Source organism: Ichthyophthirius multifiliis (genome assembly GCF_000220395.1).
Source record: "Ichthyophthirius multifiliis unplaced genomic scaffold scaff_1120509250477, whole genome shotgun sequence".
Taxonomy (NCBI): domain Eukaryota; phylum Ciliophora; class Oligohymenophorea; order Hymenostomatida; genus Ichthyophthirius; species Ichthyophthirius multifiliis.
In genome coordinates, this window is record NW_004086713.1 from 188,642 (window position 1) to 215,758 (window position 27,117).

Sequence of the window (27,117 nt, forward strand, 5' to 3'; positions counted from 1 at the left end):
ACAAATTACTTTAAGAATAATAGTTTTTTAATAAAATAATAAATAATATACAAATTTTGATATAATTCTAGATTTTATATTTTTAATAGATAAATCAATAAGTTTTAAAAGTTTGAAAATAGATATTATATTATTTAGGATAAAATTGTTTTTATAAATAATACATAATATTTAATTAAATAAAATATTTATAAATAAATATATATTTTTTCTTTATATCTTAATATAAATTTAATTTATATTGTTTTTTTTATTTAATTTTAAAAAGTTTATAAATTTTTAAATTTTAAATTAATATTTTTTATACTTTTTTTAATCATAATTAAATAAATAAAAATTTTACATAAAAAATAAAAGTAAATCAATAGAATATTAATAAAATAAAAATATGATTTTTCATAATTAACTATAAAAATAAAAAATAAAATTATTTAAATTTAATTTAATATTAATTTTATTTAATTATAATTTTAATAAAATAATGTATTATTAATTACTGAATATTATATGTTGTAATAATAAATATACATCTGCTAAAAATTTTTAATTTAAGCAATTAAATAAATATATTGTATATTTTGCAAAAATTTGAAATCGAATAAAATTATAGCATAAATATTTAAACTTAAAATATAATCTCATAGTTCTTAAAAGAAATATATATAAATGATACTTTTGAAATTAGCTTTTAAAATATTAAATTATCTAATCATAAATATATATATATTAATAATGGAGAAATATATAGAGGATAAAACCTTAAGTAAATAAATAAAATGATAAAAATAATAAATAAAATATTGATATTTAATTTAAAAGCAATAATAATATCTTAATATAATTTAAACAATAAGAAATCTATAAAAAATTAAAATTAAAATAATTATAATAAAAGGTAAAATTATTAATTATATATATTTAATAAATATTTAATTTTTATAATATATTATCTAATTGTAATTTATTTAATTTATACTTTAATAAATTATGTATAAAATATTTAAATTAGTCAAATTTAATATAAAGACAAAAGTATACTTTATTATATACATAAAATAATAATAATAATAATGATAATGAAATCAGAAAGTCTAAAATTATAAATGCCAAAAGAAAATTTAATTAAGCAATAAGTCAATAAGTAAGTTATATAATTACAAATTTTTATATATAATAATATAAATTTCTTATTTTAATATTTATATAATATTAAAAACTTAATAAACAAAAATCTATATTTATTTACAAATAATTTGTACCTATATATCTATTTGTTTATATTTTATATTTATGAATTATTGAGTATAATATAATATTAATTTGATATACAAAATCATCATATATAATATATTATATCGTTACTAATTTAAAATATAACCTCTTTATATTTTTTAATAAGATAATAATTTAATTTTATGAAATAATCCATCCTAATTTGATTTGTTTCATCCGTTATTATTAAAATTAGTATTATTTTCTATTTTTTATTAATAATAATATAACTAATATTTATTATAAATCTAATATAATTATTTTCTTATTAAAAGAAATAGGTTATATAATTAATAATTAATTCAAAAAATTTTCTTTTAAACTAATTTTAAATTTTTTTATTTATTTATTGATTATTTAATTCTAGTTTTTTTTTTATTGATACAATAAATATATAAAAAATAAAATTATAAATTTGATCATTAAATTAAATTATATTTTAATTATTATAATTTTTTTATTAACCATTTAATATATAGTTTATTAATATAAAAAATATTGTAATTGTATTTTAACATTTCAGTTAATTTATGATAAAATAATCAAATGTATTATAAAAAAAAAATATTTTCATTTAATAAAATACAAATGTTTCCCAAAAAAAAAACAAGAATAATATAAATATAACTATTTTATTTTTTCTTTATTTATAAAAATTATAATATAATGCTCACACATAATAATTTGTAAAAAATATTATATATTTATATCAATTAAAAAATAATTTTTTAATATTATTAAGCTAATAATAAAAAATGCAATTAAAAACGCTCTATATAGAGAAGTTTAAGTTGATTTTTATATATTTTGAGGAATTTAAAATAAACCAAATAATGAAGAATTATCAATTTAAATAAAATACCTCCTTCATTATTTGTATTGCCAAATAAAGCTTTATAAAAAAGTAATAAGTTATTTATATTACTAAGAATTAACTTAATGCTGATAAATTGCATATAAAATTTTATGATTTAATAAAATAAAAATAATAAAATAAAATATATTAAAATATAATTTTAAAATTTCTTTATTAAATATATATATATATTATTTTTTATTTTTATTTATATTACCAAAAATAAAGATATGAATATAATAAAAATAAAAATATTTTTAAATTTAATAATATAAATGAATTTTTAGCTAAATTATTTTATAACTTAATTTTCAAGATAATATATTTATTTTAAGTAAATATGCTTTTTATTCAAGAAAAAGCACAATTTATTTATTTTTTAATTTTCTACTTTCATTATATTGAGAAAATAATAATAATTATTTTTATTTAATAATATCTTAAATTTTTAATTCCTAAGTAAGTTTCTTTTTAGAATACATTTATAAATGTATTAAAATATGATATATATAAGTTAAATTTTATTAAATAATTTTTACATAAAATACACTAATTCTTTAAAGAAATATATATTTGATCATATATAATTATTATTATTCTTTATTTTTTCATTTAATTATATCTCATTTTAAAATTTTCTATTTTAATATTTATAAAAATATCTTTAATAATTATTATAACTATTTTATATTATTTTTTATATATTTTAAATAAATAAAATACTATTTAATTATTATTTATTGAAGCCAATTTTAATTTTACAAACGGAAATAATATATATTCTTAATAAAACTATAAAATTAATATACTATATTTATTATAAAAATGCAAATATAATAATAAATACATTTTAATATAAAAATAACATATAATAGAAAAATACATATTCACCAATCTCCTTAAACATCTTCAATTTCATTCTCGAACTTATTAGCTTCCTCACTACTTTGAATATATGCCAAATTTCCTTCCAAAATCCCCAAATTACAAAAGCAAAGACTCGCAGTTTTTTTATCATCAAGTCCATAAGCACACTCTACGGCATCTTTTAAAATTTAAATATTCGTATTTGAACTCTAAAAATTTATTTATGACATAATTTTTGTAATGTGTAGAAGACAATCTAATTAAAGTTTTTAATTTTTTATTTTTTTAGCTAATTCTTGACATTTTCCGAAATTCTAATGCGCTTGCTCGTATTAATTATTCTAAATAAAAGTCACTCCTAATTATCCATAAGCTAAGCATTCACTTTCCAATTCTTATTTTTATTTAGCCCATAAAAGTGCATTATTAAGATTTTCAACAGATTCTTCAAAACAGCCGATTTTCCTGAAAGTAATTCCCATATTGTAATGTGCTGCGAATGTATTTTCTTAATCAGAAAGTTCCAAATTTTATTAATGATATTCAATTGACTTCTCGTAATTTTTTGCGTTGAAATAATTCACTGCGATCCTGTTTGCACCTAATGAAAGCCCGATTTTATCCTCCATCATTCTTGCACAAGTAAAAAATTATTTATAAAAACGGATTGATTCTTAGTATTATTTATTATTCTCGTATACCATACCTAAATAAAAGCTTAAATGCGCTTCTTTTTGGATATCTCCAGCTTACATGCCTGCTTTAGCACGTACTAAGAGGTCTTTTATACTCATTTTATTCTGTTTAAAATTCTAAGTTAGAGGAATTGAAGGGGCGTAACCGTTTCCTGGGGTTAAGGGGGAGGCTACGGTAGCGTTCGGGAAGTCTGGGGGTTGGACTTGTATTTGCTAGTCGAAAAAATATTCCTCTTTTGGATGCGTTTGATCCAGTTGCAAAATTTATTCGAGTATTTCGAGGTTTTCTTAAACATGTTTTACGGCTTCGTTTTTAAGAGTTTGAGCTGGGTGGAATTTTTGTGTAGTGGTTTTATATAAAATTTCGTTTTTTAGTGTTTAACTGGAAGAGTTATATTAAAGGAATTTATTTTGAAGTATTTTTTCTTCATCTAAAAATTTTGCATTGGTACTCATTTTTTATTTCTCTTCATTAAATATATGAAGGATTTTATCGTATTGTTTTGCCCGATCTTCATGGAATAAATTTTCGAAATTTTTTTCTTTTTCTTTTAAATCTTCTAATTTTTGCTCTTTTGGGGCTACAAATATCTCTTTGTACATTTAAAAATCACTCTCTAAACGGGTTAATGGCTTTTTTTTGAAACCACTTGCTGATGATATACGGAAATTCGAATTTTTGTATTTTTCTTCTCTTTTGACTCGTTTTTCGTTATTGAAATTAAGCATTTTCTGCTATATTTATATGTTTATTTTGTGTGTTTTCTATGTTTTTTTTGTTTTATTAAAAAAAAATTTAAATTATTATTGTATATTATATTTAAATTAATTAACATTTAATTTATTTATTTATTTTGTTTAAAATAATAGTGGAAATTTATTTATTATTAGTTATATAAAAAAATTGTATCATATACTTATTAAAATATAAAACATTTTTTTATTTTTTGAAAATTAATTTACTTATAATATGTTGAATTTTTATTAATTATTTTAGAAAAAATAAAATTATTGTAAAAATATATAAAATTAAAAGCAAATATAATTAAATTTAAAGGCTCTTTAATAATTTTTGGAACTATTTATATTTTATTATCAATAAATTTAATTTCTAAGATTATATTTTAACTATATTATATATTAATCAAAATAAAAATTAAAACTAACTAGCTTATTTATATGAGTTAGTATAAAAATAATTAAATATATTAATTAATTTTTAGATATAGAACTGTATTTTATTAAAATATTAAAAATTCTATTATTTATTTAATAGAATTATTTTATTTTCATTTTCTAAATTAATAAACTAAAATAAAAAATTAAAAAATTAAAAAATTAAAAAATAAAATTCGTTCATAAAAAAATAATATTAACAACAAAAAATTATTTATTTATTTATTAATTTTTCATATTAAATAAATAAATAAATAAATAAGATTAATAATTGAAATACATATTTATTTTCTTAAAAGAATACATTTTTGAAACTAAATTATATATATCAAATATTTAAACCAATTGTAGTTAATATTTTATATTTTATAAAATAAAATTATATTTGAATAAAATATATACATATTAATGATAATATTACTGTATATTTTTTTTATGTGGATAATTATTTGTTTATTAAAAATAAAAAATTAAATTAAAAAAAGTATTCCGCCTTTAAAAAGAAAACACCGTAAATAAAATTGATAAATAATTTTTATTAAATTAAAATTTATCATAATTAAAAAAAAAAAAAAAAATGGAAGACTTTGAAATAATAAAAGTGGATAGTGAAAAGCTTTAAGAAATAGAAGAATAACTAAATTAATCTAAATAATCTATTGAAAAGCTCAACAAAGAAGTCTCCTATCTTTAATCAACTTTAAACTAGCAAAAAATAACTAAAAGAAAAATATAAAAAAAGTACTGTGATTATGAGGATACAATAGCCAGTCTAAAAATACAATTATCTTCTTAAGAAAAGCTAAAATAAGAGTATCTAGAATAAAAATAACTTGTAGAAAAACTAATAATTGAAAAATTACATTTAAATAGAATTATAATTTAGTAAAAGAAATAAATAGATTTTTTAAGTTAAGAAAAATAAAAACTGGATATAGAAAACTAGATTTAGAAGAAATATATAAAATAACTCGAAAGTTAAACTTTATCTCAAAAATAACAACTTTAATCATAAAATATTATTTAAGAATCTTTGAAAGATACTGAAAGTAATATTATCCTTTTAAAATTATAAAATTATTAATAAATATAAAAATTGATGAATGAAAGAATTTTTATGGAAGACTTATTAGAAAATATGAAAAACGAATTACATATAAAGTACATGTTAATAAAAAAATATAATTCTATCCCCAAATAAAACTCTTTTGTTTAAATTGTAAAACCTTTAATTTCTAATAATTCTATATAGACAGTCTAATAATCTTTAATATCTAATAATAATTATATGAAAAGTATTTATTAAACTTTATTTTCTAACAATTATTTTGTGTTAACTTTTATTTAACCTTTAATTAAGAATTTCTTAATTTAAAAATCTTCCTAGCTTTTAAACAAGACTATTTCCTTTTAGAATGTTTGGAATTGTCCTTTAGTTACTTTTAATAAATCAAAGTCTTATGAATTTTTAACTAATAAACAATTTTTAGCCAATAAAAATACTGAAACTCATCTCAAATGTATTACTTGGAAAAAATTAGATTAATAAAAAGATACTTTAAAATAAGAAATAACTTAAAAAAGAAATTAATAAGATAATAATCTTTAAGAAGTAGTAATAATTAATGGAATATCTTAAAATAATAAACCATTTAATATTATCAGACACCCTAAACCTATTATTTAAAAAAAGAATGAATGTAAAGGTGAAAATTTGTTTAGATTAACAGTGAGTAATGATTATGTGATTGTTAATGATAATATATAAAAAGTGAATTTTATTTCTAATCAAATTGAATCGAAGAAAGGCTTTAGTAATAAATAGTTATTAAAATAAAAGAAAAAAGAAATGTAAAAAAAGATCAAAGAAGAATAGAAATTCAAACAATACTTAATCAATTTATAATAGTAAATTATTAATATGTAGTTGAGAAAAATTGTATTAAATTATAATGATAACAAAATGATCGCTAATTATTGATCAAAACAAAAAAAAGAGACTATTTTTGCTTACAAATAATATATAAAAAAGGTTAACTTTATAAAAAAAAATATATTAAACTTTTACTTTTACTTATATATCTATTATTTGTTAAAAGCATATTTTTTATTTTTGTTTTTTTTAATTTTTATTTTATATATATATATATATCTTCTTTATTAATGGATTATTTTTTATAATTAAATTTATTTTTTATATAAAATATATTTTTTTATGGAATTTTTTTTTATAATAAAAATTATTTTTTATTTTAGTAAAAAAAAAAATTAATAAAAAACGTATAAAATAATAAAATTTATTTACTTCAATTTTCTTTTTTAACAAACTCAAAATCAATATCTTCATCATCAATTTATTAAATAGACGATTTATGTTTGGAATCTTCTTTATCGTCTACATTTTCATTTAGTTCTTGTTATTAATTTCCATTATTGTTTTAAAGTTAATTATTATGATCTTTTTTCTCAGCTATAAATAAATAAAAGCTTTTCATAAGTTTTCTTACATAATTATCCAAATCTTCATCTTAAATTCCACATTTAGGACAAGCTTTGCATGATTAGCATATTAATTAATTAAAACTTCTATTTGAACTGTATTAGGACATATCAACTAATGTGCAATATATTTCTTTTGCTCTATCTTAAAGCTAAATATATATATATTATTTTAATAAATAGTTATTATTGTTTTTTTTAAAAAAATACTTAATTAAAGCTTATTCTTTCTAATAAAGGAAGAACCGTTTCTGTTATCATAGTTCTATTATTATTTACTTCTCTTTCTATTTCTGTTAGTTTTATTTTATTTATAATTATTTCGAGTGTTTCTTCATCTAATTCTTCAATTTAAGTATCTTATTTTAAATTTTTCTCTAATTAATTTTATTCACATTATTATGCTTTATATAATTCTTTATGTTTTTTTAAAAAAAAATTTAATTGTTCCAATAATTTTCTATAATTTATTTTCTTTTATAAATAAAAATAAAAATAAATTTACTCTAATATTTCTTATAAATTAATTTCATTTTTAGTATTTTTATATTTTATATAAGAAATATATAACCATATAGATTATGTTTATCTTTCTTATTTTAAAATTCCTGGTAATTATTATAATTAACAATTAAATCCTTAAAATGTATATATATAAATATATATTATATTTATATATTTATATATTTATATATTTATATATTTATATATTTATATATAAATATATAAAATTAAAAATTAAACCCATTTTCCATAGGCAATATCTATAGAAAATCTAAGAATTAAATTTAATCGCAAAATTATAAGATTTATTCATAATATTATTGAAATGATCTAATTATTAAGGACTTAATTTATTATAAAATTTAACCAGAATATCTTGAATAACTCTTAATAATAATAAATGAGCTTTCGATTATGAATTTATATCTTCAAAATTAATTTTTTACTATTGTAATTGCAAAAAAGATTATTTTCTTTTTCCCTTGACATCTTATACAATATATTCACCATTCTCATCTAAATTTATCTCAAATAATTTATTTGGAGTAGTAAGTCTAATCATTCTATCGAAAAAATCAAGAATAATTTCCCAATCATTTTCCTAGAATTTCACCCCAAGTGTAAGTATAGTATTCTTGGAAGCATTTACAGATATTTAAATAATTTACTCATTTGTATTATTGATACAATTCTCGTAAGTTCTAATAAACTCGATTAATAAAGAGTGCAAACTATCAAAATAATCAAAAAGCAATTAAGTAATATGATTAAAAGCATTAATACATGATTTTTTTAGCCAATTAAGTTCTTTTAATTACTTTTTAGTAATCATTTGTTAAAAAGTGAACTATATTTCATCAAACAAAGGACGTAAAACTCCTTAAAAAATAATTTTCCAGAACTCTATTGAAAACATATGTCCATATAACGAAAGTATACTAAATAGGCAATCCATGCTTTTTACTTATACATTTGGTCTTTAATCACCGCATAAATTTGATAATACACCTAATAAGGGTACCCAATATGCTTTTTAAAAAATTAATATTTTTTTTTTATTTTTTTATTTTTTTTCAAACTTTCTTTAGTTTTTGGGTTCAAGGTTTCATTGTTTTTGGATTTATCAGATATGTAATAGAGACATTTTTATACATAATCGATAGAAGCAAAAGCATAATTTTCATCTTTTTTTTTACTTAGAGATGCCAAACATTAAACTAAATCAGCGAAAAAATCATATATAATATCTAAATTATTATCTAATATTAATTTAAGAATCTATTTTTTTTTTTATTTTTATTAAAAAAATAATTCCAAACAAAAAAAATACTTGAAAAGAATTATTTGATAAATCTTAATTTTCTTCTTATAAAGCAAAATTTACGATATTAAAGATTATTCGCCAGCCAGATTTTATTTTATGGAAATAACTTGTACAAAAAGATCTTATACAATCTAAAATAAATATTTTTATGAATATATTTTAAACATTAACTTTCTAATATATAATTTCAAATGTTTTTAAAAAATCTTTCTAATAAGTTAAGTTAAATCTTTCTTTTTTTGTAAAAAATTTTTAAGAAAGTTATTTTAAATTATCTACGGCATTCATTGCAATATTTATATTTTGATTCTGTCCTGCATTCGCAAAATGATCCCTTATTACCTGCCAGATCCTATTCCAGACAATAACGATTCTATTCATGTTAAACTCTGCTGTTTCAATTACTTTTTATAAAGAAAAAATAAGAGGAAGTGAAGAATTTTAATTCAATTCTTCATCAGAAACTTTACATAAAGCCGTTATGAAATCCAAAACACTTTCTCCGTCTAAATTCATGCTATTTGCATATATTTTTTCTATTTAATCTAATTCAAAGTACACATTTTAGATTGAAAAGGGTACTTCTTCTTAAAAATTATGATTTTTTCTTTTAATTTCAATTTAGCTTTTTGTTAATCTCAATTAGTTTAATTTACTTATCAAAGAAAGTATAAAATACCAAGATTTTCTTAAATAATTAGCAGTTTTTAATGCAAAGTTTAAAATATTTTTTATCAAAATAAAGTGTTTTTTTTAAAATTGAATGGGAAATTTTATAAATTGCATAATTTGCACATTTCTTCCACAAAAATATCCCTTTCATTTTCAGCATTAAATTAAGCTGATAAATAAATTATATATTAAAATCCTTCTATACATAAGTAATTAATTTTTTCATCATCGAAATTATCAAACCCATACTGTAGAGTTTTTAGAATATTTTAAGATATAGATTCTATTAAAGGCACTATATAATATATAGAATTTGCTTATACAAATTTTTAAGTGTTTGGATTGTTTTGGAGCATTTTTTTTCCATTTTCAATCATTTATATTGATTCTTATAAAAACAAATTTTATTTTTTTCTTATTGATGTGGAAATAGAATCTTATAAATTCTTTTTTATTTTTGCTTTTTCATGGAGGGCTAAAGGAGTTTTTTTAATAGAATTATATAAATCAGTAAGATATTCGATTTCTAAATTTTCGCCTTCAATTCCTTTTGCGATTTTTATGAAATCTTCTATCTTCATTTTCTCTTTTACTTAAGGATTATATAGATCCGTTTATAGCATTATCAATAAAAACGATAATGTATATGCACCTCCAGCACTATTAAATATCTCAGGATTATCCACTTAAAATTTATCTCCGAATTTTTGAAGAATTCTATCTACTATTTATGCCTAATTTTATATTATTTTTATTTTAAAAATATAAAAAAAAATACTTCTCCTGGAAGTGTAAATTCTGTTAAAAAATAACGCATAGCCTCGTCTAATTTCATGCCTTTGAAATTTAAGGCGTCTGTAAATTCACTTAATACGTTTATGTTTATTTCTTTATATCCTCCTATATATTCACCTAATGCATCTTTACTTATGGAATTATTGTTTCTTAAAAATTAAGTTATTCCTTTTGCGTCATCTGCTTTAAGTATTCCTGTTTCGAATAAATGTTTTATACCTGAATTTGGTTTTTTATTAAATTTCATTATTGCCCTTTATGTTTCTATTTTAATATAATCTTGCCTATCAATTCTATTTAAATTTGTTTTGGTTTTGAAAATTTTCATTTATTTGAAAAAATATATATATTTACTGATTTTAGAGTTAAACTGTATCTATAGATTTTTAAGGTTCATCATTTTAGTGTATATTATATATATTATTAGAACTTTCATCAAGATTATTTTTATTTGGTTCGTTTTTTTAGAGGTTCATTTGATAATTTTCATAATAATCAAATATAGATTTAATTAAAATACATAAAGTTTCAATTGCATATGAACTTAAATTTTATTCTTATAAGGAATTTATTAATAAAGAAAATTCAGGCTTTTTATAATATCCAGTAGAAATAAAACCTTTTTTAAAAAAAATTATATATATATATATATATATATATATATATATATATTTAATTATATTTATATTTTATTTATATATATTTTTTATTATTTTACTTAATATTTAGACTGCTTTTTCAGTTAATTAAATTTGATTCGGAGAACAATCGTAATTGACATAAAAATCGATAACAATTTAGCTTTTTTGAAAATAATTATTAAATACTTATAAAGCTAAATATTTATGTGAAGAAGAAGAGTTAGTACTTTCTAACAATTTAATAATGATTTCATTTATGAAAATTAAAATTTCATTTTTCAGTTCTTTTTTGTGATTAATAAATAGAATTAAAAAAATTGAAAAAGTCTATTGTAATATATTGCTATCACTATGTAAAGCGCATTTTAAAATTCCATTAAAAAGACTTTCTTTGATTATCTAAACTGCCTATTATTTTTCAAATAAATTAATATCCTTTAAATACAAAATCGAATATAGAATTTTTAACACTAAAATTTTCTATTTAATCAAACTTCCTACAAAATTAACCATTTATTCTTATTCAGAAGACAAAATATTTGAAAGAGTATATAATATAGTAAGACAATCTTCAAAAGTAGACTTACAAAAAGAAATATGGACATTATATTCTTTATTAATTTTTTCTTCTTTTTAAATAATATTAGTTTAGCATTCATCGGAGCAAACTGGAATATTCAATTCTTTACAAAAATTATTCGCTGGATTTCTACAATAATAGCACCACCTATACTAACCTATTTTTTAAGAATTTTCATTTAATAATTCTTCATTTTAAACACAAACTTAATCGATCATTCCTTACACAACATTATAACATAAACTTTAATAAGTAAATTAATTATTTTAATAGTCATTTTAATATTTTAAATAATGATTGAGTTCTTCCAAACATTCAGTAAACGCATTTCCTTATTATTCTTCTTATGTTTTATTTTCATTATTATAGCTTGAAGGTTATTCTTTTTTGTCTTGTTCTTGTAAACCATCTATTTTTTTTTTATTTAACATCTAGATTAATACTTTTGGGGAAAGGCTTTAAACTTAATTTTATTGTCCTTATACAAGATAGTATTTTTGGAAAATATATCCAATTATTTATTAAATACCATTGTACGATTATGTTTCAATTATTTTATTTTTAGCAGCTATTTTTTTTTTTAAAAAAAATAATTATTTAACAAAAAAAAAAAAAAATACTTGAATATATATAAATTAAAGTTTCTATGCTTTAAGATAATGAACTTCCATGTAATTCTGATTTTTTATTTGTTGCTAATTCTACAATTATTTTTATTATGTTTTGTTATATTTATTCATCCTTAGGATTAACTGTTTGTATAATTGTTTCTATTATGGTTTATATTAGTTTTCTTTTGTTAGATGGATCGGATTTTTTTTATTCTAATTGTTCTTTAAAATCTTCTAAATTAATATCTTGGGTATAATCTTCACAATTTCCATCTAAAAAATTGTTTTATACTAAAATGGCAATTGCATTTATGGACACATCAATTAATTTTTATATTTTACTGTTTATTGCTAACTTATATATTAGAAAATATTTATTCACAGAAAGATTTGCTTGTTATGATTACTATAATTATTTTATTTGTTCTTTTTAGTTAATAATAAGTTTATTTTTTTTATTATTATTATTTTAAATTTTTTTTTTGATTAAATAAATATTTATTTTATTTTTTATATAATTTACAAGATGTTTCTTTTATATAATCTTTATATGCTTTGTATTTTTTGGGTATGTTTTTTCGTATTTTCTCTAATGATATAATAAGGGTATCTTAAAATAATTAAAAATCTTATAAATTATTCATTTTATTTATTTATAATATTTTATATATAATTATATTTATGCTTAAAAATAAAAAGTAATAATTATTTGACTTTTTAATTTTTTTATAAACACTGATAATACGATATAAAATTATTAAATTATTATATTTATTTAAAAAAATTTTTATTTAATTTTTCATTTAGATTTTAATATCAATAATATTAATTGAAAAAAAAAATATTGTAATATTATATGTTATTTATTATTAAAAATAATAAATATAGGCAAAAATTTAAATAAAATATTTTTAAAATTTAAAACTAAAATATATTTTAAATATTTTAGTTTTTTTAGTTTTAAACTATTTTTTTTTTATTTAAATACATATAAATTAATGAATTTTATTATGTTCAATATAAACATTCAAAAATAATAATAATAATATATTAACAAACAAAAATATACTATAATTAAACTAAGTTATATATATAAATAGGAATAATATTAACAAATTTGAATAAATATAAAAAAGCATATATTAAAAGGAGTACAAAATCAGAATAAATATGAGCCAAACATTATCGGATGAACATATAAGAACTGATAAATATTCAATAGAAGATGAGAGTGAAAGTAAAGATTAATCTAAAGAAAAATTTTACGAATAGGAAAATGAAAATGACCAAACAGATTAATCATAAATAGATGAATAATTTAATATACAAAATTAAATAGTTAAATGCAATTTATGTTAGGCATAACCATTAAACTATATAGAATTAAATTGCAATCATTGCTTTTGTATAAAATGTGTTTAAATGTTAATTTTAATTGGATAAGATGAGAATATTTTAAATGCTTAATGTTCTCTTTGTGAGTAAATTACAAAATTAGATGATGAGTCAATAATTTTTATAAGAAACGAAATTTTAAATAATTAAGAATAATATTAAATATAGGAAGATGAGGAGGAAAATCAAAATAATAAAATAAGTAATCAAGAAATTATATATGAGGATAGCAGTGAAACCATCTAAACAGATGAGACGAATAAAAACATTACGAAATATAATGATTTAACTTAGTAAGAATTTTTAAAATAATAAAAATGTACTCGTATGTTTTAGAAAGATATTTTAAGAAAAGGTGAGTAAATTTAAAATGTTAAAGATTAAAAAATATTAAAGATATAAGAAATTAGTGATGAAATTGAAAATAAACAAAATTAAGTTTAAGATTTTTGCGAAATTCATCCTTATGAATAACTTTATTATTATAATTTCCACGAAAATAAATGCTTGTGCATAAAATGCTTATAAAAAAATGAGTTTATTAAAAAATAAGTCGTTAATTTTTAAAATGCTTAGGAAGTTTTATTTGATAAAATTGATGAATCTAAATAAAAAATTCATGTAAATATTGAACTTTTAAAATTATAGAAAAAAAAATTAGAGGATGATAATAATTCTATTATATATTAAATAAACTAAACCAAAAGCTAAATTCAAGAATAGATTTAATATATTATTTAATCTTTAGAATAAAGGAAAAATTAAATATTTAATCAAGTTGAATTTATTATTTAATAAGAATAAAATAATTTATAAATCTAATTAGGAAAAATAATCGAAAAAATAGAAAAATTCGACTAACTAAAAAGAGACTTTATAAATACCAGTTAATAAGTTCATAATGTCACAAAAACAAAAATTTTTAAAAATTTTTAAAATCAAAGATAAGCACTTGACATTTTACTTAATGAAAACAATTCTTTTTTTAACGTTTTTTAAACAAATTTAAGCATTTCAGATTTTCCTTAAAATAATCCATAATGGAAATAGGTTTTGAAAACTATAAAAATATTAGAAAATGTAAAGGAGAAAATTTATTTTATTAAATATTAAGATGATGTAAGTAAAAATATTTTTATTTAGAAAACCTTATAAGATACCAAAATACCTTTCTTTCCTAAAAGTGGTTGCAGTGTAAATACTTCTAATGGAGGAGTTAATTTAAATGCGAATTCAAGTGTAAATAATATGAATAATTATAATATGTATTGTAATACTAACACTAATACATATTCTAATATGAATACAAATTTGAATATTAACTCTAATAATAGTTTATAAAATAGTTATAAAAAAAAATAAAAAAAATAATAAATTAAAAACTTATATACAAATTTATTTAAATCTTAAAGTCATAAAAGTTTATATGAATAGAAATATATAAACCAAATGTCAATTTAATAAAAAACAGATTCAGATATTATAAATATTACATAATATAATAATATTAATAAATTTAATAATTTTAATAAATTAAAGTAAGGATATTATAGCAAAGCTACATTCGTAAATAAAAATTTAAATAATAAATAAAATATTGAATTAAATAATAGTAATAGTGAAGTAAACTAATCTTTTACGAAAACATAAATATATGCACGAAATAATTCAATTAGAAATAAATCTAATAATAATTTATTTAATAATAAGTAAGTTTAAAATTCTTAAAGTGGATATCCTCCTTTGTACCCGAATTATTAAAATGGTGATTTTGTTTTTAAATCTTTAAAAAAATATAAAGATTTATTTTAAAGATAAAAGAAAATTTTGTTTTAAAATTGATTTTAGAAATAAATTAATTTTATATTTTTTAAATATAAATATTAATGTTTATGTATGTTTAATAAATTATTTTTAATAATTAATAATTATGAAAATAATTGTAAAATTAAATCTATTAAAATAAAACAATTTTTTTCATAATTATATTTTGTTCAATATATATTAGAATTATTTTATACAATAATTAATAGTTAAATTAATCAATTATATGCTTTTTTGTTCTTTAAAATTTAATTTGTAATAAATTATTTAAATTAACAATAGGATATATTAAATAAAAATAATATAATAATAATAACTTTAGTTTTTTTGTTTTTCTTAATTTAAAAAAATAAGATATTTTAATTTTAGTTTATTAAAAACCCTTTATTTTTTTTATAAAAATAAAATAAAATTAAATTTAATTAGCAATCTTAACAAAAAATAATAAAATAGAAAAATATAGACTATTATGCTTTTTTTAATTAATTTTTTAATCTAAATTTATCATAATTTATTTATTTTTATATTAATTTATAAAAAAATATTTATAAACCTTCTTAATTATTTTATTTTTATTTAAAAATGAATGAAATGAGAGGAATTTTTATAAAAAAAAAAAAATAGAATATCAAATCGCATTTTATTTAATACATATTTCCCCAATTGAAATTTAAATATTGATTTTATTTTAATTATTATAATAGACTATTTTAAAATAAAAAAATTAATTCTAAATAAATGGACGAAACTAATAGTCAATAAATAATTCGTGTTTATTCTAATGGAGTTTACAATGGTTATCATTTTGGACAAAGATAATAAGCTTTTACCTTAATAATATATAAATTTTTAAATATTAAAAATATAGTTAGAATAATATAAAAAGACTATTTCCCAAAAGTTTATTTGATAATAGGAATAGAGGGGATAAGAAAGTACAAAAAATATGAGGGTTCTAATCACTGGAGAAGAAGAAAAAATTAAGGTGAATTAATTAATTCTTTTTTAAAAATCCGATTTCATAATGTACTTAATTTATTTATTTTTAACAAAAAAAAAAAGTGATTAATATTATAGATAGTTTGGTTAAGTAATTTATTCTTGTGAATTATAAAACCTCCTAAATTCATTGAAGAATATAATATCGATTATGTAGTTTATGATATTATTCATTAATAATAAAGATGATATATATGAATATGTTAAAAAAATTGGAAAGTTTAAATAGACTAAAAGAATGAATAAGAACTTCTGATATAATTATGAGAATATTGAAGAATAGGAATTTAGAAGAGAACAAATAGGAATTTATATTTTTTAATAATTTATTTTAAAAGTTAAATTTTGTTAATAAAAAAATAGTAATACTATGCTAAAAAAGAAAGCAAATGAAATATAAATTAAAATGTTAAAGACTTATGTATATAATATATATTAGTGCTATATATATTTGCTTTTGGATTTATAAATTTAGATTAGTAGTTAATTTATATACTAAAAAAAATATATATATATAATAATTAATTACTAAAGTTTTAATATTATTATTTTCATTGATTATCTATCGTCCTTTCTTATTAATGTTAGAGTCATTTAAAAAATCCATAATAAGATTATGATTATTTATTACAATTAATAAAACATTATAAACTATATGTACCTATTTTTTTATATTTGCCTAAAATCATTAATAAAGTATTTTTCATATTATGTATTTTATTATTTTTCTTTATTATTATTAGTTTAATTGTAAATTATCTTATTAAAATTATTATTTTTCCGTTTATTTATTAATTTTAATGTATTGAAACATTCTAATTTATTTATTTAAAAAGATAATTAAATAACTAATATAAAAATTTTACTTTTAATCATATTTTAAATTATATTTTTTGTCTTCTAATTTCTATTTTATTAGAATGTTCAAAATTATAATAAAAGAAGAAATTAATAAAATAAATTATAGTATATTAAAAAAAATTACAATAAAAATGAAATTATTTAATTTATAAATTTTATATTATTATATTATATATTAATATATATATATATATATATACATATATATATATATATATATATTAAAGAAAAAATTTAATATGAAATTTATTATAAAAAGTAAAAACTCATAATTTTATTATATTTTTAAAATATTCAATATTTGTTATTTTTTTTTTTATATTTTTCAAAAATCTTTGCAGTTTTATATAACGTTTTAACCTATTCAAAATATTTTAATACAGGAGCACTGGCAAAAACAAAATTATAATCTTAATTATTTTTTATATTTCTTTCTTTTATCCCATCATTAAAGCTTGTTTTAAATATTTAATTTATATTAGGATTATTATTTTTAGAAGATTCATAATCAAAAATATAATTACTTGAGCCACATATATATGTATGTTTATATTTATAATCTTAATTAAATATTATTAATTATAATTTTAGTCTTCTTATTTTATTATTAGTATTTTTATTTGATTACTTTTATATTTTTTCATCAATAATTAACTTTGTTATATTTTACAATCCTTAATTAAACACTTCAAATTTTTCATCCAAATCATTTTCTTATATTGAATTAAACTCTATTTCAAAATTATATTTAAATGGATTGGATTTATCTTATATTTATAATGTTTTTCCCTTATTTTATAATACATTTTCTATATAAGTTATTTTAAAATTACATATATATCCATTTGAAATCATAAATATAATATTATTTATAAATATTTCTCTAAGCATGTTCAAAATTTCAAGTTAAAAAATTTTCTTTTATGAAGATTTTGTACCAATTATATAAACATTTTTTTTTTAGTTTTTAAAAGAATTTTATTTTTATATTAAATCATTTTTTATATTAAATATAATATCATTTACACATAAATATATATTTTCAAATCTATAAATATCTCCGTCTGTTATTGCTTTATCACATCCTGCTTTTTAAAAACTTCCTCTAAATTATCTAGCTATTATAAATCTATCTTTATTTAAAATAGAAACTATTGGCGAATTAAGTAGTTTATTTTATACTAAAAATATGAAATTTTAAATACTTCTATGTTATTATTATTAATTTTATTACTAAATATTTGTTTATTATTAAATTATAGGTATTTCTTATTTTTTTAAAATAGTTTATTATACTTAATCATTAAAGGAAAAAATATTATTTTACTTTATTTGAAATATTTATTAACGAAATTCTAATAATTATTATTTTTAATTTATTATATTTAAGTTTATTTCTTTGTTTTTTTAATCATTATTATAGTTGTTTTCTATTATTTAATTATAAAGATATTCATTATATAAATCTAGTTTTTTTATTTCTTATTGCAATTTAGTAATTTCTTTAAAATTTTCAAATTATTTTAGTGATTTATTGACATTTTTTAATTATAGACTAAATGTTTAAAATTGGTTTTCCTATTCTTCTAAAGAATATTATATGTTTGCTTATTCATCGTTATTAATATTTAAATCAATTAAACTTAATATGGGTTATTACTCTTACATTTTATTTTAGATTTTTGAATTTAAAATTGTATCGGTAAGTTTTATTCAAATAAAAAAAAAAAATTGAATTTAAATTTTAAAATATTTTATAAATAATTAATTATTATAATTATATATATATATATATATATATATATATATATATATATATATTCTTATTATAGATAGAATTGTCTAATTTATATTTTTTATTAATTATTCCATTATTTTATTTTTAAAAATTTAATTACTAATATAATAATAAAAATATAGAATATCAAATTATATACTTTAATTAAATATAAACTTTATATTTTTTGTGTAAAAATAATACACATGAAACAAAACAAAAAATACAAATAATAAATGAATTTTCAGATATAAATTAACAAACATTTTGTATAAAAAATAAATAAACAAAAGGTGGTCAAAACATTATAAACTGATATAGATTATTATTTAAATATAATAATTTTAATAGCATCTTATAGTATTTAGAATAAATAACTGACTAAGAATTCCATAATTCTAGAGCATTAAATAATAATTATTTGGATTTATTATAGTTTTTATCCCTAAATTATATATATTATTTTTATTAATATATTAGAAAAAAATAATAAATACCAAACAATTAGTAATTATAATAAAAATATAAATAATTAAATAGCATAAAACAGCAAATATTGTTTCAATAAATTAATATTAAAAAATAAATTATTTTATATAAAAATAGTTAAAAATATATAAAAGTCTATTAATATGTATTTAAAAATATTAAAGAGCATTTTTTAGCGATGGTTTTAATTAAATTTTTTTTTCTTAAATCAATTTTTTTTTTTTTGGAGTATTTAACATAATTAGAAAATTCTATATTAATTCTTTGTATTCTTATATTTTTTTAAAATGTAAAATTGATTAATAGATGAAAAGTTCTATAACTTATTAATTTTTTAATTTATAATTTATTAATAATGTAAAAGTACTTATAATTTAGCTTTCTTTTGATTTTAAAAATTAAAAGAAGTTGAAAAGTATTAAATAATAAAATATATATAATCAAAAATTATATATTTAAATTCAAAGAAAAAAAAAAAGAATATATCAAATTAGAATAGAACCAAAAAAATAATAATAATATAAAGTATATATTAGTTAAATTTAATTATAGAACATAATAATAAATAGTAAATTTTAAAAGATTTAATCAGAATATAATTAAAAATTATATTATTTATAAATTATTATTAGTATTGAATAAACTTTTAATTTAATAAAAAATAATTTTAAGAAAATAAAAGTTAAGCCTATGAATATTTTTTTTTCACTATTTAATATTATTTTCAATTAGGATAATTGTATTTAGATTAAAAGCAGATGAATTATTTCAAATTTTTTGATAGTTTATATATTAATTATTTGAAAGATTTATTGTGAGAGTATAAACAAAAATATATAGATTTTTTGGTCTATTAGACTTTTAAATTGAAAAAACTTTCGAATATAACTAGCTTATAACTTAAATTTATTATAAAAACTACACGAATTGTTGTTTTTGTAACTATTATTTAGCATATTGTTATTTTTTATTGATTTAATATGAAGTAGTTTTAAAAATATTATATAATTATTTAATTTATATAACTATAATTTTTACAAACATCTAAAAAAATGATTCTTAATATATTTTTAGTTATATTATTTAGATAAAGCAGGTAGAAAACATAAATATAAAAATTAATTAATTGTAAAAGAAAATTGAATTAAATCTAAAGTATTTTAAAAATCAATAAGGTGATAAATCTTTTTGGTATTTATTAAATATATAATAATTACATTACTTTATACAAACATTTGATTAACTTTATTTATATCTACTTAATTTTTAATAACTATTTAAATAAAGATTATTATTTAAATCATAAATGAAAAAAACTAGAAAACCTTATATTAAATTATATAAATAATAAACTATATATTTTATTTGTACTTAGGATAATGTTTTTTTTTTTAAATAAATAAATATATATATAATAAATATCTTATTTTTAAAGATAGTAATAATTAAATATATATAATTTATTTATTAACAATTATTGTAGTTTTTGAAAATATTTTATTTTAATATAATAAATAAAATAATTTAATATATTAGTAAATTAAAAAATTTATATTTATAAATATTGTAATGCAATTTGATATAAATTAAAGAATTATATTTAATTAAATATATTTAAATATATCTAAATAATAGAATAAAATTAAATTATTAATAATTTATTACAATTAACTAAATAAATTTTAATAAAAAATTATTTAGTGATAACTTTATTTTTTCTGTTTTTAAATATATTTTTTTATATATAGCATAATTAAATTTTTATTTAGAAAAAAAAATTAATTTGATTATTAAAATTATATATATATATAACTATATATATATAAATATATATATATATATATTTATATATAAATATTTATATTTGAAATTTATTTATATATAAAATATCATAATAACAAAAAGAAACTTCTTTTTTTTTTTTTAATATAAATATATGAAAAACTTTTTTATATAAAGTTATTTATAAGAAATATTAATAATAATTCGATAAAATTTATATTATTTTAAAAATATTTTTTATGAGAATATTTGATATAAATAATATTTAATTTTTATTTTTCTAAATTTAATTAATAATATATAATAATATTGTATTTTTTTTAAAATTATTTTAGATATAAAAATGGTTTTTAATCTTTATTATGTAATAATTTTAAAAATATAAACTAAATTTTAAAATATTTTTTGTTAGTCTTTTTAAATTATATTAACAAAATAAATTATTTTAGAAAAATAAAATTTATATTTTATTTAATATTTATAGGATATTAAATATAAATTATATATATAAAATATTAATATTTATACAATATATAAATATATATTATTATAAATATAGAATTTACTATTATATATAGTAATATTTTGTAAATTTTATTGTAAAATTAATTTAAATTACTTTATATTTCGTTTTTAGATTATAATTAAATTATTATTATACAAAGATTTATATTTATTCATTTATTAAATAAAAAATCATTTTTTATTTTATTAAAATAGTTTTTGTCTTTATATATTTTTGAATATATATATTAAAATATAAATTAAATAAAATTATTTGTAAATATAAAAAAAAATTAATTAATAAATAATTTTTGAAGATATAAAGATTTTTTTTTTAATTTATTATAAAAATAAACATAAAAAGAAAATTTAGTTTTAATAAAAAGAAATATTTTTGGTTTTGAATAGAAATGTTTTAATATTAAATAAAAAAAATAGTATAAATCTAGTTAAAATATAATATATTATTATTATTATCATGATTAAATATTATTATTAGAATTATAAAATAAAATTAATAACAAAAATAAAATAATATTAAAGAAAAAATTAATAGTATTAAAATAAAAATTAATATTTATTATTTATTTATTTTAAAATTATATTTATAAATAAATTATAAATAATATTAAATAAATATATCTAATCGAGTTTTTTTTTATTTATTTTTTTATTTAAATAAAAAAAAAAACTATTTAATTAATAAATATAAGTTTAACTTGTATTTAAATAAAAATTAAATATAAAATTAAGATTATAAAAAAAAATATAAAAAATTATTATATTATTAATATATATATTAATAAAGATATTATTATAAATAATATAAAAATAAAAAAATTAATAAAAATTTTATTATAAAAATTTATTTATATATTATTATATATATAATTATATTGTATTTATTTTCCATAAAAATAAAAAAATTATAAAAAAATATTTTATAAAAAAAAAAAAAATTAAAAAAAATAAAAAAAATATTTAAATAAAATATATACTTTTTCAATCATAAAGCATCATTTAGATCATTTATATTTATATTTTCATTTTTTTCGTTTTCTATATAAGGAACTTAATTCATTTCTACAAAACCAATTAAATCTTCAGCGGCGAACATTTCTTTTATTATATATTATTTATCTGTTTATGAGAACTCATTTTTTTTAAGAAAATTATCTTAAATCCAGAACTTTTAAATATAACAAATATTTTTTTTAAATTTATATTTTTACTTAAAATCCATTTAAAATAAGTGGAATAATAGCCATAACTACGAATAGTTTTAAATTTGGTTAATTATTTAAGGCATAAAATAAAACTTTGGCTATTTCTTGAAGCTCTATTGTAAGAAAAATTTAAATTAGGAAAAGAATCAATTTAGACTATTAAATATAAAATAAAGAAAAAAATAAATATTGTGTTACAAAAAAAACAATAGAATTCCATATTAATAATTAAACTAGCCAAACAATAATATCAATTTTTATTATAGGTCTTAATAAATTAGTTTTTAGTATTTTTTAATCTCTTTAGGATATATTTTTTCGAAAATCTAAAGATTTTATATTCTAAGATGGACTTATTATTTTAAAGTAATTACCTGATTTATATTTCTAATAAAATATAAATAATATATATATATATATATATATATTTATATATTTATATATTTATATCAAATACATATATATGTTTATATATATATTAACTTCAAAATAAGTGCTTTTTGAAAGTATATTTTTCTCAAATTAAATTAAAAATATATAACTGAAAAATACACCTAATGTTGTATCGAAAAATACAGTAATAAAATACCTAATATTTTAAAGTATATATATATATATATTAATATATTATTTATAAATTTATATATATATATATATGTATTCATATTTTATTTATATTTACCAATTACAGGCATCATCTTATTCACTTTTAGTTAAAATTAATGCTAACATTACGTTAAGAAAATGCGCAAAAAATGCTGAAAATCCTTATTTACTTGTATCCTTAATATTTTAATTTAGAAATAATAATGAAAATATGTTTTACTAAAAACCATATTTTCCATTATCTCTTTGGCTTCTCTTTATATCTTTTAACTTGTTTTTTATTTTATGTATACTAAATATGTTTAAAATATACTTATAAGTATAAAAAAGGCAAAAAATGCTAACAAAAACTAAACAATAACGCCAAAAAATCCAATTAAATCACAATTTTCTTACATATTTATATATTTATTATATTTTTTAATAATAAATATAATTAAAATATATATTTTATATATTTAAATTATTATTTTTTTTTTTTAAAAAAAAAAAACTAATTATTTAATAATAATTAAAATATTTTTTTTTTTAAAAAAATGTTTATTCTTGTACTTTTTGGATATAAATAAAGCAGAATTTTCACTATAGATTGCTTAACTGCGACTTTAACAGATTGTATATGGCAAAACTGTATTAAAGATACTAATAAGAATATTTTATAAAAAGAAGAATAACATAATAAAGAAAAAAATCTTTTATAAAAAAAAATATAGAAGATAGAAGTAAAAATTGAATAAATAGATAAATTGATTAAAGACGAAGAAGAAAAAATAGATTCAAATGATAAAAAAAAAGTAAAATAAATAAATATATTTACATATATAAATATATATTTAACAAAAATAAATATTTTTATATATTATATTTAAAAAAGTAAGAAGAAAAAAACAAAAAAGTAGCTAAAAAAGGTAAAGATACAGTCCCTTCTAATCCATTAGAAATCGAAAAATAAGAAAATCAAAAAGAACTTGAAAAAATTAAAGAAAATATTCAAAAATATGATGATAAACTTGAGAAATTAAAAATTTAAAAATAAAAATTTTAAGAACTTGAAAAAAACGAAAATATTATTGTCGAACTTTTCGATAAAACTGGTGAAAGGAAATTTATAAAAACTAAAAATGATACTATTGCAAATACTTTCTTAACAGATAAAAATACATATATATTAGGATATTATTTGCCTACTAAAGAAGAAGAAATTGTTAATGTAGTAGAAATTGATGGATATTGCCTAAGAAGTATAGAAGAAGATGAAGGGGTAATAGACGAACCATTAATTTAGAAAAAAGATGATAAAAAAAAAGGAAAAAAGGAAAATGATAAAATATTATAATATATATATATAAATAATTATAAAAATATTATATATATCTAAATGCATATATAAATATATAAATATATATATAATTAATAAAATAAAGAAAATATATTTCAATCTATTATATTACATATAATATATAATATAGTGAATAATAAATATATTTTGGTGCCTTCAAACGATGATTATATATATTTTTCTTATTTAAATAGTAAACATAATTTATAAAATGAAGATGTAAATAAAATAGCTGGAACTAATAAACTATAAATAAATATTAAATAAAATAAACATAATAATAATATTAATAATAATAATAATATTAATAATAATAATAATAATAATAATAATATATTTATTTATATATATATCTATTAATATATATTTTTTTAATTTACAAAAATGATTTTGCTTTAGTTGATTCTATTATTGAGTAAAGGAATATATAGAAAATAATAAAAATTATAATTTTAAAGCAATCATGTTTTCCTAAAAGCTCAAATATAGTAATTTTTTGTTCGTCTTTTTTCTATATAGCTGTATTAGTTATAGCATACAATATAAATATTAAGTTTATTGGTGAAAATTAAACTACTGTTTCTATAGAAAACTCGTTTTTTATTATTAAATTTGATAAAAGCACTATTATTGGGGATATAACTAGATTAAATATGGCATCAGAAAATCCTGATGTTCTTAGTTTATCGTCTAGGAGTAGTCCAAAAGTTATTAAAGCCGAAATACCTAGGAGAAACAATAAAATATTTGGGACTTTTTCAATATATCGGCATATAGAGAATGCAAAATAACCGAAAAAAAGCCATAAAAAATAAGATGATATTTTCTCGTAAAAATTCTTAAATTAAAATTTTTTATTAAGTATATATTTTTAATTCAAATAAATAATTCCAAATATTATTTACAAGACTAAATAACGAGTAAAACCTAAAATATTAATATTATGGTAATTCTTTTAATTGTTCTTAGAAAATAATAAGAATATAGGAAATAAAAACGAAATTATTATATGTAATAACTTCATCAAAAACATATTACTAATTTTTATATTTATTATAAAAAAAATATATATATTTATAAATATATAATTAAAAATATAAATTTAAAAATATATATAATATTGATATATATATATTTATGTATATATATTTATATATATATATATATATAATATTTATTCATATATTTATTTCTTTAAATCTTTATTTTTTATTATATAATGTAAAATATACTATTTTTTATAAATTTATTTTTAATTTCTTTTTTTTTTATATAATTATATTATTATTTTTTTATGTTTTTTAAAGGTTTTGAAATTTTTAGTTTTTAGTTTTAAATAAATTTTTAACATTTTTTATGTTTTGGAATGATAAATTATTTGTGTTGGAAAAGATTTTATAATTATTAATATTTTTAATAGTAAAAAAAAGAGATTTATTCTAAAAATATTATCAATATTAGTTAATAATACGGAAAGTTTAATGTTAGATTCGGTATAAATGAAGAAGGATTACCTGATATGGGCGATTGGCTTTTTTTCGAATGCCTATCAGATGATGATTAGGCGAAAACATTAGAAAATTAAAGAGATTTTTAAGATAAATAGGCTACTTTTAATAATATAATGCCTCTTTTTTTCACTAGTGCTATTTGTTTTCCTGGATTAAGCTTTATTTGGGCTGTTGGGATGGTATTAGGAAGTAAATATATAAAAGAGAAATATTTTTTGGGCGGTTTTTCTATTTTAGGAAGTATTTCTTGTTTCAGAATTTTAACGAAATTAAAATGAAAAATAAAAAATAATTTTATAAAATAATATATTT

The 27,117-nt window shown here is 15.6% G+C and overlaps 6 protein-coding genes across 6 annotated transcripts, besides 56 other annotated features; 2 read left to right on the forward strand and 4 right to left on the reverse strand. All coding sequences in view use genetic code 6, as the record gives it.

The window, feature by feature from the left end:
• The first annotated feature begins 150 nt into the window (after positions 1–150).
• Positions 151–201: a microsatellite.
• Positions 167–204: a microsatellite.
• Positions 205–434: 230 nt separating this feature from the next.
• Positions 435–473: a microsatellite.
• Positions 474–2,244: 1,771 nt separating this feature from the next.
• Positions 2,245–2,283: a microsatellite.
• Positions 2,248–2,295: a microsatellite.
• A 471-nt stretch (positions 2,296–2,766) lies between these two features.
• Positions 2,767–2,823: a microsatellite.
• Positions 2,824–2,941: 118 nt separating this feature from the next.
• Positions 2,942–3,013: a microsatellite.
• Positions 2,947–3,013: a microsatellite.
• Positions 2,960–3,015: a microsatellite.
• Positions 3,016–4,486, reverse strand: IMG5_076640 (hypothetical protein; the record flags this gene model as incomplete). Its single annotated transcript, XM_004036572.1, has 2 exons — positions 4,143–4,486; positions 3,016–4,016 (listed from the first exon to the last, which is right to left on the reverse strand). The coding sequence occupies exons 1-2, from the start codon at positions 4,417–4,419 to the stop codon at positions 3,016–3,018; spliced, it is 1,278 nt and encodes a 425-aa protein (XP_004036620.1). The 5' UTR covers positions 4,420–4,486.
• Positions 4,487–5,001: 515 nt separating this feature from the next.
• Positions 5,002–5,041: a microsatellite.
• Positions 5,042–5,396: 355 nt separating this feature from the next.
• Positions 5,397–6,989, forward strand: IMG5_076650 (hypothetical protein; the record flags this gene model as incomplete). Its single annotated transcript, XM_004036573.1, has 1 exon — positions 5,397–6,989. A coding segment is annotated over one exon (1,449 nt), but the record flags the coding sequence as incomplete, so codon positions are not given.
• Positions 6,330–6,364: a microsatellite.
• Positions 6,970–7,002: a microsatellite.
• A 32-nt stretch (positions 7,003–7,034) lies between these two features.
• Positions 7,035–7,117: a microsatellite.
• Positions 7,087–7,128: a microsatellite.
• Positions 7,129–7,357: 229 nt separating this feature from the next.
• On the reverse strand, positions 7,358–9,979 carry IMG5_076660 (sec7 domain protein; the record flags this gene model as incomplete). The annotated part of the gene is made up of 5 exons (XM_004036574.1): positions 7,358–7,517; positions 8,316–8,600; positions 8,688–8,898; positions 8,949–9,147; positions 9,200–9,979. The coding sequence occupies 5 exons, from the start codon at positions 9,977–9,979 to the stop codon at positions 7,358–7,360; spliced, it is 1,635 nt and encodes a 544-aa protein (XP_004036622.1).
• Positions 8,013–8,084: a microsatellite.
• Positions 8,013–8,092: a microsatellite.
• Positions 8,013–8,093: a microsatellite.
• Positions 9,980–10,490: 511 nt separating the features above from the next.
• IMG5_076670 (sec7 domain protein) lies at positions 10,491–13,136 on the reverse strand (the record flags this gene model as incomplete). The annotated part of the gene is made up of 5 exons (XM_004036575.1): positions 10,491–10,953; positions 11,015–11,279; positions 11,379–12,290; positions 12,502–12,918; positions 13,016–13,136. The coding sequence occupies 5 exons, from the start codon at positions 13,134–13,136 to the stop codon at positions 10,491–10,493; spliced, it is 2,178 nt and encodes a 725-aa protein (XP_004036623.1).
• Positions 11,296–11,363: a microsatellite.
• Positions 11,304–11,373: a microsatellite.
• Positions 13,137–13,383: 247 nt separating the features above from the next.
• Positions 13,384–13,438: a microsatellite.
• Positions 13,427–13,475: a microsatellite.
• Positions 13,476–15,372: 1,897 nt separating this feature from the next.
• Positions 15,373–15,422: a microsatellite.
• Positions 15,423–17,727: 2,305 nt separating this feature from the next.
• Positions 17,728–17,793: a microsatellite.
• Positions 17,794–18,933: 1,140 nt separating this feature from the next.
• Positions 18,934–18,967: a microsatellite.
• A 369-nt stretch (positions 18,968–19,336) lies between these two features.
• Positions 19,337–19,391: a microsatellite.
• Positions 19,350–19,392: a microsatellite.
• Positions 19,393–20,951: 1,559 nt separating this feature from the next.
• Positions 20,952–20,992: a microsatellite.
• Positions 20,993–21,338: 346 nt separating this feature from the next.
• Positions 21,339–21,400: a microsatellite.
• Positions 21,348–21,400: a microsatellite.
• A 234-nt stretch (positions 21,401–21,634) lies between these two features.
• Positions 21,635–21,701: a microsatellite.
• Positions 21,636–21,701: a microsatellite.
• A 336-nt stretch (positions 21,702–22,037) lies between these two features.
• Positions 22,038–22,077: a microsatellite.
• Positions 22,078–22,104: 27 nt separating this feature from the next.
• Positions 22,105–22,164: a microsatellite.
• Positions 22,112–22,177: a microsatellite.
• A 411-nt stretch (positions 22,178–22,588) lies between these two features.
• Positions 22,589–22,634: a microsatellite.
• Positions 22,627–22,673: a microsatellite.
• Positions 22,629–22,678: a microsatellite.
• Positions 22,631–22,699: a microsatellite.
• Positions 22,700–22,729: 30 nt separating this feature from the next.
• Positions 22,730–22,765: a microsatellite.
• An 83-nt stretch (positions 22,766–22,848) lies between these two features.
• Positions 22,849–22,897: a microsatellite.
• A 170-nt stretch (positions 22,898–23,067) lies between these two features.
• Positions 23,068–23,099: a microsatellite.
• Positions 23,100–23,495: 396 nt separating this feature from the next.
• Positions 23,496–24,047, reverse strand: IMG5_076680 (hypothetical protein; the record flags this gene model as incomplete). The annotated part of the gene is made up of 3 exons (XM_004036576.1): positions 23,496–23,736; positions 23,833–23,938; positions 24,032–24,047. The coding sequence occupies 3 exons, from the start codon at positions 24,045–24,047 to the stop codon at positions 23,496–23,498; spliced, it is 363 nt and encodes a 120-aa protein (XP_004036624.1).
• Positions 23,745–23,828: a microsatellite.
• Positions 23,953–24,006: a microsatellite.
• Positions 23,961–24,028: a microsatellite.
• A 338-nt stretch (positions 24,048–24,385) lies between the features above and the next one.
• Positions 24,386–24,428: a microsatellite.
• A 63-nt stretch (positions 24,429–24,491) lies between these two features.
• IMG5_076690 (hypothetical protein) lies at positions 24,492–25,427 on the forward strand (the record flags this gene model as incomplete). The annotated part of the gene is made up of 3 exons (XM_004036577.1): positions 24,492–24,749; positions 24,830–25,216; positions 25,425–25,427. The coding sequence occupies 3 exons, from the start codon at positions 24,492–24,494 to the stop codon at positions 25,425–25,427; spliced, it is 648 nt and encodes a 215-aa protein (XP_004036625.1).
• Positions 25,278–25,328: a microsatellite.
• Positions 25,278–25,365: a microsatellite.
• Positions 25,281–25,365: a microsatellite.
• A 129-nt stretch (positions 25,428–25,556) lies between the features above and the next one.
• Positions 25,557–25,628: a microsatellite.
• Positions 25,573–25,662: a microsatellite.
• Positions 25,621–25,661: a microsatellite.
• Positions 25,663–26,358: 696 nt separating the features above from the next.
• Positions 26,359–26,468: a microsatellite.
• Positions 26,363–26,484: a microsatellite.
• Positions 26,403–26,484: a microsatellite.
• Positions 26,404–26,484: a microsatellite.
• Positions 26,485–26,528: 44 nt separating this feature from the next.
• Positions 26,529–26,598: a microsatellite.
• The last annotated feature ends 519 nt before the right edge of the window (positions 26,599–27,117 follow it).